This window comes from Puma concolor, chromosome D3 (assembly GCF_028749965.1).
Source record: "Puma concolor isolate L17-30 chromosome D3, mPumCon1.1.hap2, whole genome shotgun sequence".
NCBI classification, from domain to species: Eukaryota; Metazoa; Chordata; class Mammalia; order Carnivora; family Felidae; genus Puma; species Puma concolor.
Genome location: NC_141678.1, coordinates 57,489,310 through 57,507,514, shown reverse-complemented (window position 1 = coordinate 57,507,514; position 18,205 = coordinate 57,489,310). Strand labels below are relative to the sequence as shown.

At 36.0% G+C, this 18,205-nt stretch overlaps 1 protein-coding gene across 4 annotated transcripts in view; it reads left to right on the top strand.

Moving 5' to 3' along the window:
* The window catches only part of RPRD1A (regulation of nuclear pre-mRNA domain containing 1A), a 70,398-nt gene that overhangs the window by 27,297 nt on the left and 24,896 nt on the right, over positions 1-18,205 (top strand). For 3 of the 4 annotated variants that reach the window (XM_086682757.1, XM_025931302.2, XM_086682760.1), the window contains exons 3-6: positions 2,232-2,338; positions 2,419-2,516; positions 5,438-5,564; positions 5,673-5,848. In XM_086682757.1, coding sequence (XP_086538883.1) covers positions 2,232-2,338; positions 2,419-2,516; positions 5,438-5,564; positions 5,673-5,848 — 508 coding nt within the window. Of the gene's footprint in view, positions 1-2,231; positions 2,339-2,418; positions 2,517-5,437; positions 5,565-5,672; positions 5,849-7,114; positions 10,855-18,205 lie in introns of those variants that run through there. The other variant, XM_086682759.1, reaches the window with a different exon arrangement.

Genomic DNA, 18,205 nt, shown 5'->3' with positions numbered 1-18,205 from the left:
AAAAACTACAGTGTATGAAATACTACCATATGTTACTTTCTTAAATGAACATTATTTATCTTTCAATTTAGATACTGTCTTACCATCTTTTCAGATGTTGCCATTTTTTAAGAGTTCAGTCCTAGTCCCTCTTCCTATGGTCATATTCTTCACTTGACCTTTGGGTGATTTCATACACTGCATATATTTAGTTATTACACACCCTAATAACTCAATTAACTGTGAGATCAAGACCGGAGCCGAAGTTGGACGCTTAACTGACTGAGCCATCCAGGGGCCACTGGATGTGTTTTGTTTTAGACCTGTGGTGTCTAATTGCCTAAGGAATTTCTACTTGTATGCTTCCAGACATCTCAGATGGACTCTGTCTCATATTGAATTCACATCACTGCGCCCCTGTCAGACTTGCTCCTCCTTCAGGTTTCACTCTCCCAGTGAATGGCAACTCCGTCTATCTGGATGCCCATATGAGAAACTAGGTGTCATCTTAAACTTTCTTTGATAGTGTAATTTATAGTGTATCACATTCTCCTTTCTCTTTCACTCCCCTTATCCATGTAGTATATATAGTTCCCACAGTTTAGATTTTTTCTATAATGTCATTTCTATATAATTTGCAAGAACCTCTAGTGTTGTTTAATCCATTTAGGAAACTAGCCACAGTTGCAGAGCTGATCACAACACTCCCTTGCCTTTGAGTTCTCAAAACTTGATCCCAGAGATCAAGTCTGAAGTCCTGAGCAGGACTTAAGGTGATGATGCTTCTTCATGGCCCTGTGTACATCTTCAGACACATGTCTCACGTTCCTTCCACACACCCACGCTTTATAGTCCACAGTTGAAGCTAACTGAACCTCTTTAAGTTCTTTCTCCCTTAAGGTTTTTATATATGTTGCCTCTCCCAAGGAATTCAATAAAATATTTCTTGACTGCCTACTGTGTGCTAGCCCTGACGATACAGTAGTGAATAAGATAAAGTTCTGTCCTAGTGGAGCTTACATTTTAGTTTTTGACCAAAGTAATAACTAGGTGGACAGATGAATATATATTATGCCAGTAGATAAGTAATGTGAAGAAGCAAAGTAAGGAAGAACTAGAGAGTATGACAGTGCTCATGAGAACTTTATCTTATGAGATAAAGTTTTGGATAGGTGGCATTTGAAGGAAAGGATGAAATGAGTCACTAGAGCATCTAAAAGACAAGGATTCTAGGTAGAGGGAATACTTGGCAGAAACAATGAGACAGTTGTGTGCTGGGCATGTTTGAGCATCAGCAGGGAGAATTGTATGGCAGAAGGTATTAAGGGAATGTGGACTGAGAAGTAGCCAGAAAGCAGAACATATCTACCTTATAGTCTGGGATAAAGCTTTTTGGTTTTATTTTTGGTATGATTGATAGCTCTTAGCAGATTGAAGAGCATTATGATTTGATTTACAATAGTAGAGCATAGAGTGAAGAGTAAGAGCTGAGGACACCAATGAGAAGACTTTAAAAATCCAGACAAGAGGTAATAGCAGTTCAGTCTGCAGTGGTAGTGATGAAGGCAGTAGGATGTGGTTGGGAGAAGTCTGTTTGCCACTTCCTTGATGTTCCAGTCCTCAGATCTCAAATACTGCTTGCTCAGATACCTTTTCTAATCTCTCTTGAACTGGGCCAGATCTCTGCATGATGCTTCTCTTTAATACTTGGTTCTTTTTTGTGGCACTTGTAAATAACAGCTGCCATAAAGCTCCATTTGTGTCTCCAGTGTCAAAGATACTGCCTTGATCAATAAATATTTGTTAAATAAATTTAAAAATCACCTATTTGAAATCTTCTTGGCCTCATAATCAGCCGCCATTAGGTTAAGGGCATCTTCTCTATAAACACCTGTAGCTTGTACAAGCACTTTTTTTGGTAATTTTTTGTTTATTAAGATGTCTGGGAGCACCTGGCTGGCTTAGTTGACAGAGCGTGTGACTGTTGATCTCAGGGTTGTAGGTTTGAGCCCTATGTTGGGTGTAGAGATTACCTAAAAATAAAATCTTAAACAAAAATGTCTGTAAGCTTTTAAAGGAAGCTGGGAGTATGTCTGTCTTGATCACTTCACTCTGAACTTCTGATCACATAGTCGTGCTCAGTAAAAATTTGGACTGCTTTTTCTCAGAGAATGAATGTCTGACTGTATTTTAAATCACCATTGCCTTTTCAGTAACACTGTTAATTGTTAATATTTTTATTTTTTCTTTAGTGAAACTGATGAAAGTTGTAAGAAGCACCTTGGAAGGGTATTATCTATTTGGGAAGAAAGGTCTGTTTATGAGAATGATGTGTTAGAACAACTTAAGCAAGCTCTGTGTAAGTGTGTAATCTTTTATCGTGATCTCTCCATTAAAGTGTTTCCTTTCATTAAAACTTTTGATGTTCTTTCAATTCAGATGGCGATAAGAAGCCTAGGAAGCGAACTTATGAACAGATAAAGGTGGATGAAAATGAAAACTGTTCCTCTCTGGGATCTCCAAGTGAACCACCACAGGTAGAAGTTTTTGTCTGTTAAGGGAGTTGTGTTACTATTACTTCATGTGGCCACTAAGCTTTATTAATTTTGAGGTTTTACTAATATAAATTGACTTTTATTATAATTCTGAGTGCAAGAAAGAAGCTTTGTGAATATCTCTTCTGATTAACAGATTGCTTATGTTTATTATGGTATGTTGTATGTTTTATATTAGGCAGTTATATTTTACATAGAAAGAGGTTATCTGATTGCTAAGTATGATTAGGTCTGGTGAGATATCTGTCACTTAAATAGTTTCCTTTTAAATAAATGAAACATTGTATGATAAACCCTTTGTTGTATGATTTAACTACACTGAGAATGCCATTCTTAGAGATATACAACTGCCCTTTACTGTATTTTTGCTTTTAAACTTGTAAAAATGAGTGTTATAGCAGCAAGCATGTACTCATACAGTTCCATGTAACTATATAGAACCATATAGTTCCATGGTAAAATAAGACAGATTAGAGTTATTATCTTAATACCCCATGTCCTCCCAGGTTGGTACAGTATAGCATTCCTTAGCCATCAAATGATTCCAGAAAAACATTTTTAACTTTTAATTATGTGGGCATTGAGTGTTAAAGCTTCCTCCTTCTATGTTTCAAACATATAGGAGGGACAGATAAAATTTAAAAGGAGAAAATGAAGACATAGCCATACTCATAAAACAAGGTAAATATCTTTGTGGACTAGAAATGGTACAGAAGCACAATTCAATATGTGGGCCAGAGCCTGGTTCTTGCTGAGCTTTGGTCAGGAAACAGACATGGCTTTCCAGAAATAAGTATCCTGTAGGGTAATAAGAACTCACAGTGCTCCATGGGAGTTGGAGGACTGGACCTGAATTCACTGCATGCAGCCAGAGGCTGGTTGAAACTCTTTCCCCAGTGAAAGGAGCTAGAAAGAAAGATAGAACCAATCACTGCCTAGAACTTTGTGTGTATATTCGTAGTAGTACTGGGGAGGCAGAAAGAATCTGACCAAGGTGCTCAGCTGGGACCTGAACCAAACTGCCTGTTCACTCATTGATGGGCGGTACTGAAGCCCATATGATCACCAGGGACAAGAGCTTGAATAAAAAAGTAATAAGAACATAATGTTTTGAACAACCAAACCTTAAGGTGTATATTTTTTTCTATTTGGTAATAATTTAAGACAAAGCACTTTGTGCAACAGGCCCTTTTATGATTCCATGAACAGTATTTTATCTGAGTTTTAGATACAGAGTCTGATCCTTTTTTATTTTCCCTGATGACAGACTAACTCCACTTGTACTTCTTAGGAGTATCTAGTACTTAAATAAAACACTGTTGCTTTTCATTTTATGATGACTATTTTCAGATTAGTTGTACTGCTTAATTTTCAGTGGTTCAGCTTTGTAGTTACCATTTTGTGTCATTCTTTATAAGAATGACTAAAATTTCTCTTCGTAGGATCCGCTTGAACTCATTTCATTCTCCTCTATTAGAAAGTTGTAGGCTAGTGTTGTTTTCAGACAACTGTGCTTTTTTATCTGATCTTTGACCCAGCACTAGAAACTTAGAATTAACTCATGTGGGAATGTGAATGTGAGATGAAAGCATGCGTATCAGGACCATAAAGCCAGATGACTTTTCAGAACTTCAGAAAGCTTTAGAACTTTCTAGGACTCATTAAGAAATGACAATATAAAAGTTAATTGGGGCCCACGAGAAAAAAAGCTTCATGATAATCGTCATTGCTCTTAAGCTCACTTTCATTTGTAGGGGGGATGTATCTTATAACAAAATTATTTTGTAAAATAATAGAATTTTAAAAACATAGTAACGAATTAGAAGCATACATGGGATAGTATATTTATTAGGTGTCATTCATTGTTATCATGCTGGATCATCTACTGTGTGCTAGACCCCAGTGATAGCATTTTTTTTTTTTTTTTTTTTTGGTCAGGGAATAGCTTAAAGAAAAATCAGTAACTATCAGTGTCATCTCAATGTATTCACAGAATTGGTTATATCCTATATTTTTCAAGTGTGTGTATAATGTCCTACTGTTCCAGGAACTAGTTTTAGAGATTAAAAAAAAAGGAGGTGGACGGGGATGGAAACCAGTAAAAATAAAATATTCATTTTTCTTTGGAGTAAATTTATAAATATTATGAATTGTGAAATTATCAGCAAAGACTTGCCCTTTCTTCCTAATTATATCTTATATGAAAACAGTATAAGTAAAATATTCTAATGATAAAATAATTTTTACATTGGTTAAGTGTAGTATAAGTATTAGCCGTCAGATATATGGAGTTTTGTGATCTCTTAATGATCTTATTAGCAAACTGTAGGATAGTTGAAGATAACCATATTTGAACATATTGCAAAACTACATTGCTTTTGTGCTTTAAGTACATCATTTAGAAATAGACTTTGTGAGACCCTTCTGTGTTGTAGCAGAACATGATTTGTATCCTCCTTCCCCCAATATCTAATTTAGTATTAAAAATTCTCATGTATAATAATATAATGAATATGTCATATGTAAAACGTGTAACGTCTAGGTTGAAGTTATAGCCTGCTTTCCCTTCTACCACTGTATGTATTTGGCATATAAATCAACCATGTCACTTTCAGAGCCCAGTAATTATTTTTACACTGTCTCCATTGCTTGAGTATGACTTCCTCAAAGCTGAGGGCCATGTCTTATTTTAGTTTCCAATTTATATATTTCCAATGACTAACATAGTATAGTTTCTTTTTCTTAATATATAAAAGAAATGGACTATCTTTAAAAGCAGTTTATACTTGAAACTTTAAACAGGTTATAGCCCATAAGGATAAAGGAATATGAAATAAAATTGAGGTCTTTTGTATTTGTTTAAGCTTCATTTATTTTGGTTCTAAAGTTGTGTAACTTTTTAGACTCTAGATCTTGTTAGAGCATTACAAGATCTAGAGAATGCAGCTTCAGGTGATGCAGCAGTTCATCAGAGGATAGCGTCTTTGCCTGTTGAAGTCCAAGAAGTATCCCTACTAGATAAAATAACAGGTAAGAAAAGAAAATGTGATCTGGAACTTTTTGGAAGTCAGGGTGAGGGAACGACATATGGCATTGTTTTTGTTGTGTAATAATTCTATTATTCTGTGCTTTTCTTAGATAAAGAATCTGGAGAAAGGCTTTCTAAAATGGTAGAGGATGCTTGTATGTTGCTGGCAGATTACAATGGCAGATTGGCGGCTGAAATAGATGATAGGAAGCAACTCACTCGAATGTTAGCAGATTTTCTTCGTTGTCAAAAGGAAGCCCTTGCAGAGAAAGAGCATAAATTGGAAGTGCGTAACCTTTTCCTTCTTTAGTGCTTATTTGTTTATTTTTTGGTAGGAATTTCAAAATATTTCTGTTCCTGTACATTTTGCATATTTTTAGACAGTGACCCAGGTAAGCTTCTCCTTGCAGGAAAGGGCTTCTTTCTACTTGGACCAAGTCAACCTAAGTAAACTTAGAAATGTGGAATTACAGAAACGGGCTGCTTTTTAAAATTATTGCTGTGAAATCCCAGTAATAGTAATTCATCATAAGAGTTTAAACTCTTCAAGAACAAAACTAGTGGGAAAATAGCAGTTAGTATGAAGTCTGGTGTCATCTATAGTAAATTATGGTTGGATTTATTGAATTCCTGTTCAGAATACATGCAGGCTTTTAGGTATACAGTTCAGAAATAAAAAGAGTTTTTTTGGCATAGAATTTGTTGTGGGTATGCTAGTCCCCCTCTCCCAGTCCCTGAACAATTCATCAGTTTTGTTCACAAAGTCAGTCTTTAAGTTACTCTTTTGTTCCATCCCTGATTCTGATGCTTAACATATTCCCACCTCACTCCTGGCTCATACACACCCTTAGGTAGAAAGTCGCTCCTTTAAATTAAATGGTGATTGCTGCAGTTGATGAATCTGGAGGTGCAGGGTGAAAAAAGAAACATTCTCATATTTTCTTTGAGCAGAGTAGCTGTTGGTGGGTAGATGGGCCAGATTTGTTTTTGTTTTTGTTTTTTTTTTAAGAATCTTTTTTGACTAGTTCTTGTTTAAATTGTTTATTGCTGTAGCAATTTCCTGTTGTAATTCGATGTAATAGAATTTCTAACTTGTCTGGATCCCTTTATTTAAACCGTTCTCTGTAAATTTGTAGGTCTGTTAGGATACTGCCTCTATTAAGTTGCTTTTTAGTGTTCTTGTTTTAGCAGTCTCTATGCCAAAGAGGATTGTCCCTTCTACTTGTGAGACCTGCTGTTTGATCAAGAGCTTTCCCACCCCAAATTCTCAGCTCTTCATTTAGCATTACCCCTTTTCAGTGTGGAGCAAAGTTGTTGGCACCATGCTCCACCTTTAGAAAGGTTTCCCAATTGTACATAAAAAGGAAAAGGTAAACAATTTTAAAAAGATACATGTGATACGTAACTTGCCAGTTTTGATCTTGTGATGCAACTTGTCTTAAACCTACTGTACTTGTTTTACTGTTAGCAGAATTAAGGGTAAGTAATGTGCAATTCTTGTCTTTAGCCTTTTGGTATGGTTTCTTTAACTTCTATTGAGCTTCTGTTGCAGGTATTGGACATGGGCGTATCTTCTAACGATGTCATCATCATTAGCATATTCTTCCTGCTAAAAATAAATATCAAACTCCAAAGCCTGTATCGTCTCATGTTTTTGAAGATTCAAGACTGAAACTTTGTTTTTCTACTGTATGCTTTTTCACTTAAGTTGGTTATTTATTACTGGTTACAAAAATAGAATTTATGTTTGAAATATAAGTGTAGGAATAGATCAGATGTCACCCTCCAGTTACCTCTTTTCCCAGTTCCTTTCAGCTAGATTGCGTAGTTGATAGTTCTGGTGATGAGGTTGATGATAATAATAACAGTAACATTTACCATGTGTCAGGTGCTATTGTAAGCATGTCACATCTGTCAGCTCATTTAATCCTACATAGCAGGAAGAATTATCCCCACTTTACAGGTAAAGAAACTGAGGCACAGGGAAATTACATAACTTGCCCAAGGTCACAAAGAGATTGTAAATTGTTAAGAACCCGGGGACTCCGCCTCCAAAAGACACATTTGCTTCCGGGTTTTACTTAAAGAAATGTAAGATCAAAGCAAACACTGAAACCCTATCCAGTTCTTTCTGCTTCCTCTCTCTTCAGAGGAATCTACTCTTCAGAGAAATCACTGTCTTAAAGTATTCTAGGAACGTTTTTGTTTTTCAGCGTGGATATTATCATAGTAAAAACAGACGACCTAAATTATGCTAAACATTTTTTTACAAGTAAAAAAAAATTTACATCTCTAATAAATCAGGAAGTCATTCTACAGAACTCTGTAAATTATCATTTATAACTGATTTCTTTCTCAGAAGATTATGGAAATGATTTTAGATATTTAGACATTTTTTGTGTCAAGTAGGTGGCATCACTTTGAAGTTGAGACAGAGAGGTCAAGATTTATACTTCCCATGTAAGCTGTGATGTCATCAGACAGTTTTCAGTTATCTGCATCTTTGAGCATCACCTGTCATTGACCAGGTATTGATGACTCACTGGTTTTTCGTTTTTTGTTTTTTGGTTTTTTTTTCTTTAAATGGAACAAAAATTTAAAGTATCAGTTCAGGGATTGTCTATTTCATGTTTTTTAAGGAGGTTGCTGTTAAAGCATTTGTAATGAATGAAAAGATGAAGTGTTTTTAAAAATTTTGGGTATTATGAATCATTTTTGGAACTTTAGCTGGTTATTAGGCAGATAACTGTCTAAATGCACTATTAATCTAATTTGTATTTATAAAATCCATGTCATAGATTGTTGTAGAAATCATATTTCACCATTTAGAAGTTAAAATTATTGCATTAACTTTTGTTCACCTAGCTTATTTTGGAAGGCATTCATGGATAGGAAACGTAAAGTGACATTTTGATTTTGATACTGTTGGAGAGGGAAAAATGCAGAGATCAGAAATTCTTTCACATTCAGTAAGGTAATGTCTTTGATGCTCAATTTTGGATTCTTTTTCATGATACAGTCAGTATAAGAAAACATGCTTTTATCAAATCCCTATCTATGTCATTGTACACTGACAGTGTGCTAGGATTCCATAGAAAATTTTTTGTCTAGTTTATGGAGTAGTTTTACATAGAAAATTGGAAATCACAATTTGATTGATGGCTCTTAAATTATAGTTCTAAGGTTTGGAAATCAGGATGGACTTCATAGAGGACTGTGTTTATCTTTTGCAGTCTTACATCAGTATGTTCTTATTTAGCTCATTTTTTTAAATGAGGCATAATATTAATTGTATGAATGTTGTTTATTTAAGTCTGTCCCTCTTCTCATGGCGTTAGATTGCAGCCACTGAGTTGCTTTTATTAGTTTTGTGCATTATATATAGTGCTGCAGAGAACATCCCATCCTGGTGATCAGGCCTGTATAATTGTGCAGGTGTATCTGTGGGATTGATTCTTAGAAGCAGAATAAAATAATCTGGGTCCAAGGGAATGTATGTTTAAGTGTTGACAGTATACTCAAGCCCACCAAAGCATTCTGCCGTTTCAATTTTTAAAATTTTTTTGTGCTGCATCTATTTATGTATGTATGTATGTGTGAATATAGTTGATGCAGTGTTATATTAGTTTCAGGTGTAAAGGCTCTGCGTTTTTTTTGTGTTTTTTTTAATGTTTATTTCTGAGAGAAAGAGAGACAAGAGTGTGAGCGGGGAAGGGAGAGAGAGAGGGAGACACAGAATCCGGAGCAGGCTCCAGGCTCTGAGCTGAAGTCGGACACTTAACCAGCTGAGTTATCCAGGTGCCCCAGGTTCTGCCTTTTTAAACTCCGTATCGTAGGAGTACATCTTTTCCTGTGTAACCTAGCACTTACTATCAGTGATCTTTTAAATTTTTGCATATCAGATACTTTATAAATTATTTTTTTGTTCACTCAGATTGGTCATCTTTTAAAAATATTTATTGCCCGGCGCCTGGGTGGCTCAGTTGCTTGAGCATCTGACTCTTCATTTCAGGGTCGTGAGTTTGGGTCCTGTGATGGGCATGAAGCAGTGTCAGGCATGAAGCCTACTTAAAAAAAAAAAAACAAAAAAACCTAGCCATTTTATTTCCGTTTCAAATTTCCTATATCCTTTAACTACTTTTCTCTTTGGTTCTAAGTTTGTATGTTAATATTTGTCTTTGTTTTTGTAGATTTTGGGCTTTCTGGATATAGTTAAGGTGGTCTTCTCAATTCATTACTGTAAAAATACTTTGCTCTTTTTCTTTGTTTTTTCCCCTAATATTTTTATCCATTAGGATTTTTTTTTGTTTATGATGTGACATAGAGATCTAATTGAAAGTAATAGTGAATGTCCCTTGTCATGTATTAATGATTAATCAGTGACTCAGTCTGTCTCTTATTATGTTATGAAGTGCCATTTCTGTTATACTTAATTCGTGTGTGTGTGTGTGTGTGTGTGTGTGTGTGTGTGTGTGTACACATGGGAATGTAGTTAGTCCCTTTTCTATTCTATTGGCCAATTTGTCTTACCCACCTTTACTTATGCAGATTTTTGTTTGTATTATTTTTGGTATTGTTTGTATCTACAATTTAAATAATGATTATTGTATACATGAATTTTTACTTTCTTCCCAGTTTATACATATTTATAGCTTTCATACTTGATATTTCTCATGCCATGTTGCTAAGTAGATGTTTCTTAATTTACTTGGCCTTTTACCTGTTTCTGAATGTACTGTTTACTCTTGTTATCCTTCCCCTCTATCTGCTAGATGGTATTTTCCTGGATTTTCAAAAGTATTTAATTTCATAAAACTTTGTTTTCTCGGGCACCTGGGTGGCTCAGTTGATCAATTGTCCAACTCTTGATTTTAGCTCAGGTCGTGATCTCAAGGTTTGTGGGACTGAGCCCCCCGATGCTTAACCTAATTTTTATTTTTTAAATGCTTAAGAAAAATTTTGTTTTACCTGAGGCATTTATTATTTGTTTGTTTGTTTTTAATTTATTTATTGTGAGAGACAGCAACAGCGCAAGTGGGTGGAAGGGCCGAGAGAGGGAGAATCCCAAGAGGGCTCTGCGTTGTCAGCACAGAGCCCAATGTGGGGCTCAGACTCATATGAGATCGTGAGCTGAGCCAAAATCAAGAGTTGGACACTTAACCAATTGAGCCACCCAGGTGCCCTTTCCCTAAGGTATTTAATGATTAGAAATTTCTAATATTAATTCTCTTACTATAGGAAATAATGTTTTAAATAGTACTGAAAATTTTAAATTAAAATTTTATTGCTGGAGGTGTTTACCTGCATGTAGCAGGTTGAGCTGCTGGTTGTAACAGTCCAAAGGATGGAGAGGAATGGTGGCAGTGGCAGTGTTTGACAGCCTGATTGAAGTTGCTGAGTGGATTACAATGGGGACAAATTTCAATAGGGAAACAGAGCTTAATTAGAAAGTTTTATGTTGCGGATAATGTAGGCCTGAACCTTACTTGGTGATAGCACTGAGAAAACAAAGGAATGGGCGGGATGGGAACAATTGAACCATAATTTAATTGGGTCTGAGCATAGAAGGTAGAAGGAATCAGTGATAAATGAAATTTTGGAAACCATGGGGCAAATGAATCTGGCATTGACTAAAAGGATACTAAAATAAGGGACTAGTTTTGCTGAGGAAGATGATGTGGTTTTAGGCAGGTCAAATTTTTTAACTTTTTCACTTTCATTTTTGTGCAGTGAGGTATATTATTATTTTTTTCCCAGCTTTATTGAGATAACTGGCATATGAGTGAATTAAAGGGTTTTTTTTTTTGCTTTCTTAAAAAATTGAAACATAGTTGACACCAGAGTTTTTCTAGTTGTAAAAGTAGTACATGTTCCTCGTAGTTTAGAAGCCATTCATAAGCACACACAGATGCCACCTAAAATCTCATTACCTCCTAAAGAACCATTGATAAGATTTGAGAGATGGAATCCCAGTGTATGCTATTTTATGTAGTCTTTTTTACATATTTACAGTAAACATGATTCTCATGTTTCTCATGATTCTCATCTAAAATGAAGTATTTCTTTAACCAGCTATTTATTGTTTAGCGTTTGTTTTTTCCAGTTTCTTGTTATCAGAAAAACATAGTTTTGAATCACACTTTAGGTAAATCCTTGCTTACTTTTGATAATTTTTTCTTTTTTTTAATGTTTGTTTATTTTTGAGAGACAGAGCACGGCTTGGGGAGGGGCAGAGAGAGAGGGAGATACAGAATCTAAGCAGGCTCCAGGCTCTGAGCTGTCAGCACAGAACCCGACGTGGGACTTGAACCCACGAACCGTGAGATCATGACCTGAGCCGAAGTCGGACACTTAACCGACTGAGCTACCCAGACACTGTGATAATTTTTTCATAAATTCCTAGATGTAGGGGGAAAAAATGAAAGCAGTGAGGCAAAGGTAATTTTAATGCTCAGTCTTCTAGAATTTAAGAAAACAAAATGATATTCTCTCTGGTGACAAAGGGAGGTGGAAGTGGAGACGTCTCAACTGCATATTAATTGATATAAATTCATAATGACACAACCTGTGTGAAGACAGTTGATAATAAGTATCAGAAACCCTTATTTTTACATAATTATTTTTTCTGCTCTTTTCCTTTTACCAGGTCATTTAAATTGCATAATGCTCTCAGAGTAGCTAGTTGGTAGGGAGGATTCTGGGAGCCATTAAAGTGATGGTATATTTTTTGCTTTTGTATTTTAAAAAACCGTAGTTGGGGCACCGGGGTGGCTCAGTCGGTAAGCATCCAACTCTTTGGCTCGGGTCATGACCTCATGGTTCCTGAATTTGAGCTCCACTCTAACAATGTCTCCCTGTGTCTCTGCCCCTCCTACACTTTCTCTCTCTCTCAAATTTAAAAACTTAAAAAACATGTGGTAAAATACACGTAAAATTGACCATCTTAACTATTTAAAAACATTTTTTTTAAGTTTTATTTTTTGAAAGAGAGTGTGTAGAGGGAGGGAGAGAAAGGATCTTAAGCAGTCCACCATGCCCACCAGGGAGCCTGATGGTGGAGCTTGATCTCGTGATTGTGAGATCATGACCTGAGCTAAAATCAAGGGTCAAGGATGTTTAACCCACTGAGCCATCCAGGTGCCGTGACTATCTTAACCATTTTTAAGCGTATGCTTCAGTAGTGTTAAGTACATTCTCGTTGCTGTGCAGCGTATCTCCAGAATTCTTTCATCTTGCAAACTGAAACTCATACCCATTACGCAGCTCTTCATTCCTTACTGTCTCCAGCCCTGACAACCACCATTCTTTCTGTCTCTGAATTTGACTAGGTACCTAATATAAGTAGAATCATGCACTTTTTGTGATTGGCTTACTTCACTCAGCATAATGTACTCTAGGTTTATTGGTGTTGTAACGTGTGCCAGAACTTTCTTCCCTTTTAAGGCTGAAATACTCCATGGTATGTATATACCACATTTTGTTTTCCCATGTGTCTTTTGGATACTTGGGTTGGTTCCACTTTATTGCTGTTGTGAATAATGCTGCTATGAACATGGGGTCTTAGCATGTATTTATTTTGAGTCCTTACTTTCAGGTCTTTTGGGTTTATACCCAGAAATGGTATTGCTGCATCATATGACAATTCTATTTTCAAATTTTTTGAGAAACTGATGTACCATATAGCATACCATTCATAACAGTTGCACCATTTTATGTTACTACCAAAAATGCACAGGGTTCTCATTTCCTCACATCCTTGACAGCACTTTTTATTTGGGTTTTTGTTGATAGTAGCCATCCTAATTGATTGGCTATTTGTTTATCATCTTGGAGAAATGTCTGTTCAGGTCCTTTGTCTATTTTTTAAATGGGCTGTTTGTTTCATTGTTGTTATAAAGGGATGATAGATAGATAGATAGATAGATAGATAGATAGATAGATAGATATAGTCTAAAGTTGATACTTGTTATTAAAAAGAGTTTGGAGATAATTTAATGCACCAGTGCTGGAAATTATTCTAGAACATTTCCCAAAACACATTCTCTACTTGAATGTTTCTGATGTAAAGGGAACACACTGTTTTGAGAGCAGTCTTTTCCATTTTCTGGAAAACTGCTAGAACATACATACTTTTTTATCTTAACATTTTCACAAATGTATTTGCTCAAATATATATATTTGTGTGTGTGTGTGTGTGTACATACATACACATTTATGCATTGGGGAAAATGGAAAATACCAAAAATCCAGAATGGAAGATAAAAACCAAAATCTGCTATTGATATTGAAAATGCATAATTTGAAATAATAGCCCATTACTCTCTTCCCTTCCTTTTTATAGACCCAATTTTGTTTATAGGATCTTAGATCCTTTTATTGGTGTGTAAAGAATCCTATTTTTTGTGTGTTATTGCCATTATTCATGTATTATTTGTCATGAAAAAATTTACATGAATAGCTATTTCTGTCAACTATGTCAAAATAAAGGACAGGATATAGCAGTCATGAAAAATAACAAAAAGTCCTTGCATGTCTGAGAACAGCTTTCTTTTTTGCTCACCCATCACTGACTGCTTCACTGAATGTAGAATTCTTGGATCATGTCTTTTCTTTTTTTCTTTTGGCCTAGTTAATGTATTTTTGCTTTCTCTTGCACATTTAACACTTTGCCTACACATACATAGGATATTGGTCTTTTAATTTTGCCTGATGTTTGAGGGGTGCCTGGATGGCTCAGTTGGTTGGGTGTCCTGCTTTGGCTCAGGTCATGATCTCACAGTTCACGAGTTGGAGCCCCACATCAGGCTTTTGCTTAGGATTCTCTGTCTCCCTCTCTCTCTGCCTCCCCCCTTCAAAAATAAATAAACATTTAAAAAAGTAATTTTGTTTGATGTTGATGTTCCCTTTAATTGCAAAGATCTAAGTTGCCTTTTATTTTTGCTTCTGATTTTTTATGGTTTCTCCTTTTTTTTAAGTTAAAAAAATATTTTAATGTTTATTTTTGAGAGAGAGGGGATGGGGGATGGGCAGAGAGAGAGGGAGACACAGGATCCGAAGCAAGCTCCAGGCTCTGAGCTGTCAGCACAGAGCCTGATTTAGGGCTTGAACCCATGAACTGTGAGATCATGACCTGAGCCGAAGTCAGATGCCAAAAAGACTGAGCCACCCAGGCACCCCTCTCTTTAACTTATGTGTATATTGAGTATTCTGAATCTTGACTTCATGTTTATCTTTTTTCATTTTTCCTCATGTCTATAATCTTCCTTTAGTTTCCCTTGAGTGTTTAAAAAATATATGTTTTAGTGTTTATTTTTGAGAGAGAGAGAGAGAGAGAGACAAAGTTAAGAGTGGGGAGGGTCAGAGAGAGAGGGATACACAGGATCTGAAGCAGGCTCTAGGCTCTGAGCTGTCAGCACACAGCCTGACACAGGCTCGAACTCAAACAGGGAGATCAGACCTGAGCCGAAGTTGGATGCAGGTGCCCCATCTCTTGTATTTTTTTTAAATGTTCATTTTTGAGAGCGAGAGCATGCGTGCAAACTGGGGAGGGGCAGAGAGAGAGGGACAAAGGATCTGAAGCTGCCTCTGCACAGACAGCCCAGAGCCTTGTGCGGGACTCGAGCTCACAAATAGACAAATAGTTAAAGTCTGACACTTAACCAACTGTGCCCCCCAGATGCTCCAAACTTTTTTTTTTTTTTTTTTTGATTAGAGTATGCGGGAGAGGGGCACAGGAAGAGAGAGAGAATCCTAAGCAGGCTCCACACTCAGTGCAGAGCCTCATATGGGGCTTGATCCCATGACCCCAGAATCACAACCTGAGCCAATGTAAAAACTGGGTACTCAACTGACTGAGCCACCCAGGTGCCCCTTCCCTTGAGTTTGTTGTTTTTGTTGTATTCTTCCTTACAGCCTGCTTGTCTGATGTTGGGAGTGGAGATTGTTTTCTCACCTTTTTATGGGACTCTGTTGAAACAAAGGGATTTATTAGAGCTTTTACTTGGACAACTCACAGATCCTCCCATTCTGGGACAAGTCAGAAGGAAATCAGTCAGAGGAGATGGTAGTGCCAGAGTTTTGTGAGTTTGACAAGTCAGCCCAGATCTGGCTGGAACCTTACCTCTGTTTTGCCAGCACACCAACCGCAGCCTTCAGTACTGATTTGGTTATTGCAGTCCCTGGATCATCATGGTATTGGGAGTCCCAGCAGGCACGGGTTCCCTGTGGAAGTGACCCATAGGAGAATTCAAGTATAAATGTTCCTAACAAGTTAGTTACACCTTGAAAAGCTTGATACAATCTGCAGTAGTGTTTGGACCTATTTAATGTAAATGTAAAATACTGTTTAGTTAGACACTAAGTTTTATAAACCTTAATGTGTTTTTTTTTGTTTTTTTTTTTTTTTTCTGCAATGAGTGCTTAAAGCTTTTGTTCTCCCTGGTTTTACATTACTTTTTCTAATCCATGGGTTTAGGAATTATGCGAGTAAATTTGTGAAAGTGTATGTCTGATGCAAGCAATGGGCTCTGAGAAAGAATCTAAGCATCATTTCAGTAAACAACATGTAACTACAGTAAGACCTATAATGTCTTTATATTTCTTATTTTTAAAATAAAGAATATTTAAGTAAGGTCCAGTAAATACAGTTTTTTACTACAGCATGAATAATTTATGGTGTTTATTTCTGCTGTGTATAAGCTTTACTTCTAAGCTCTGAAGTATTTTTTTTTTTATGAAGTGTAATATTTTTGACAATGTAGCATCAGCATTTTTGATCATGTTAATTTTGGTACTACTTCATCGCTTTATTTTTTTAAGTTTGTTAATTTTGAAAGGGGGGGGCAGTGAGAGAGAGAGAGAGAGAGAGAATCCTAAGGCTCTGTGCTGTTGGTGCGGAGTCTAACACAGGGTTCCATCCCACAAACCGTGAGGTCATGACCCAAGCTGAAATCAAAAGTTTGGGGATGCTTAACCGACTGAGCCACCTAGGCACCCCTAAACCTCTTTATTTTTTTAACATCAGCCATTCTTGGAAGTTGTTCATCAGATTCTTATAAAATTAATTTTTAAAATAATATATCTTTCTTATCTTAGTGTTTCATCCTATGGGATTTCTTAAAAACTTGACTTGTCTTATTTTGGCTTGCTTTCTTTTTAGATTTCTTAAGAATATATTTATTCTGAATTAAAGATTAAAATGTTTTTATGTGTTAAAGATATAAGGCCAGGACATAGGTCTGTGGTTAGAAGTTTTTCTTAGGTGACTTTGGCCTTAGAGCAGTGAGCACTTCAGGAAGCACTTTAGCTTTGTGATGACGAGTGAAGACTCTCGAACTGGATTATAGGAGTTTAAATTCTGGCTTTAGCGCTTACTAGCTCACTGACATTCAGCAAAGCATTTGACCTCTTTGTACATCAATTTCCTCGTCTGTAAAATAGGGATAATACTTACACCTGCTTTATATGTTTATTATGTGATTTACATGAATTGGGTGCTTAAAACTGCCCAGCTTATAGTAACTACCTCAGAAGTTCAGGCCCAAACAAGAAAACGTGGAGGTTTTCTAGCCAGCCTGTGTCTTGTCTTACTGTATCTATAGTTCCTCTCAAAACAGGAGATGTTTATATTGCTAGTTATAGTCTTAGCATCTCAGGGATTGTGCCTGGATTCCTAAACTCTTAATATGTATAATCATTTTTTGAGATTCTGATTTATCTGTATCAAGGCCTACTTGTCTGTTTATGGAATCTACCTCTTTAAAATTAGTACCAAATAAATAAATAAAATTAGGTACGGTATTTGCAATACTGCAATAATTTGCAAAATTAGGTACAATTCACCCTTTTGGTAATTTTTCATGGTTTCTTGAAGGTAATTGTCTCAGAAATTAAGTTAGTCTAAAATGTTTTCTATATTTCACCCCAGTGTTCTGGAGTGTAGTTGATTATGTTAAGAGACTTGCAGTCAGAGTGTCACATGATTTCCTTGATGATTTAGATTTTCATTCTATTCCATAGAAAAAACAAAAGCAGGATAGTTGTTCAGACATTCTACCCATGACTTCTATTTTAAGATGTTAGAATAAATATATAAAACTTAGTGTAACTAATAAAGATGTATATAAAGATACATTATATATTATGTTACATATCTTATTTGCATAAACACAAAATAAAAAGATCTAATGAAAAGAGGGGAGAGAAATAAAATGGAAAGACAAGATGAAGGAATTGAGGTGAAATATAGAGAGATAGCTGCATGCACTATTCAGTAGGCCCCTTGCTGTTTGTGCTATTTAAATTAGTTAAAATTAGGAGCCTGGGTGGCTCAGTCAGCTAAGCATCTGACTCTTGATTTCGATTCAGGTCATGATTTCAGTTTGTGGGTTTGAGCCCCGTGTCAGGCTCTGCTCTGATGCTCTGGAGCCTGTTTGGGATTCTCTCTCTGCTTGCTCTCTTAAAATAAATAAACTAAAAAAAGAATAATTAATATTAAATAAAACAAAGTTTAAATCCTCAGCACTATCCAGATTTCAGATGCACAATAGCCTCATGTGGCTTTTGGCTACTTTGTTGGATAGTGTAGATACAAAACATTTTCATTGTCACAGAAAGTTCTGTTTGTAATGATTGATCAGCCTTG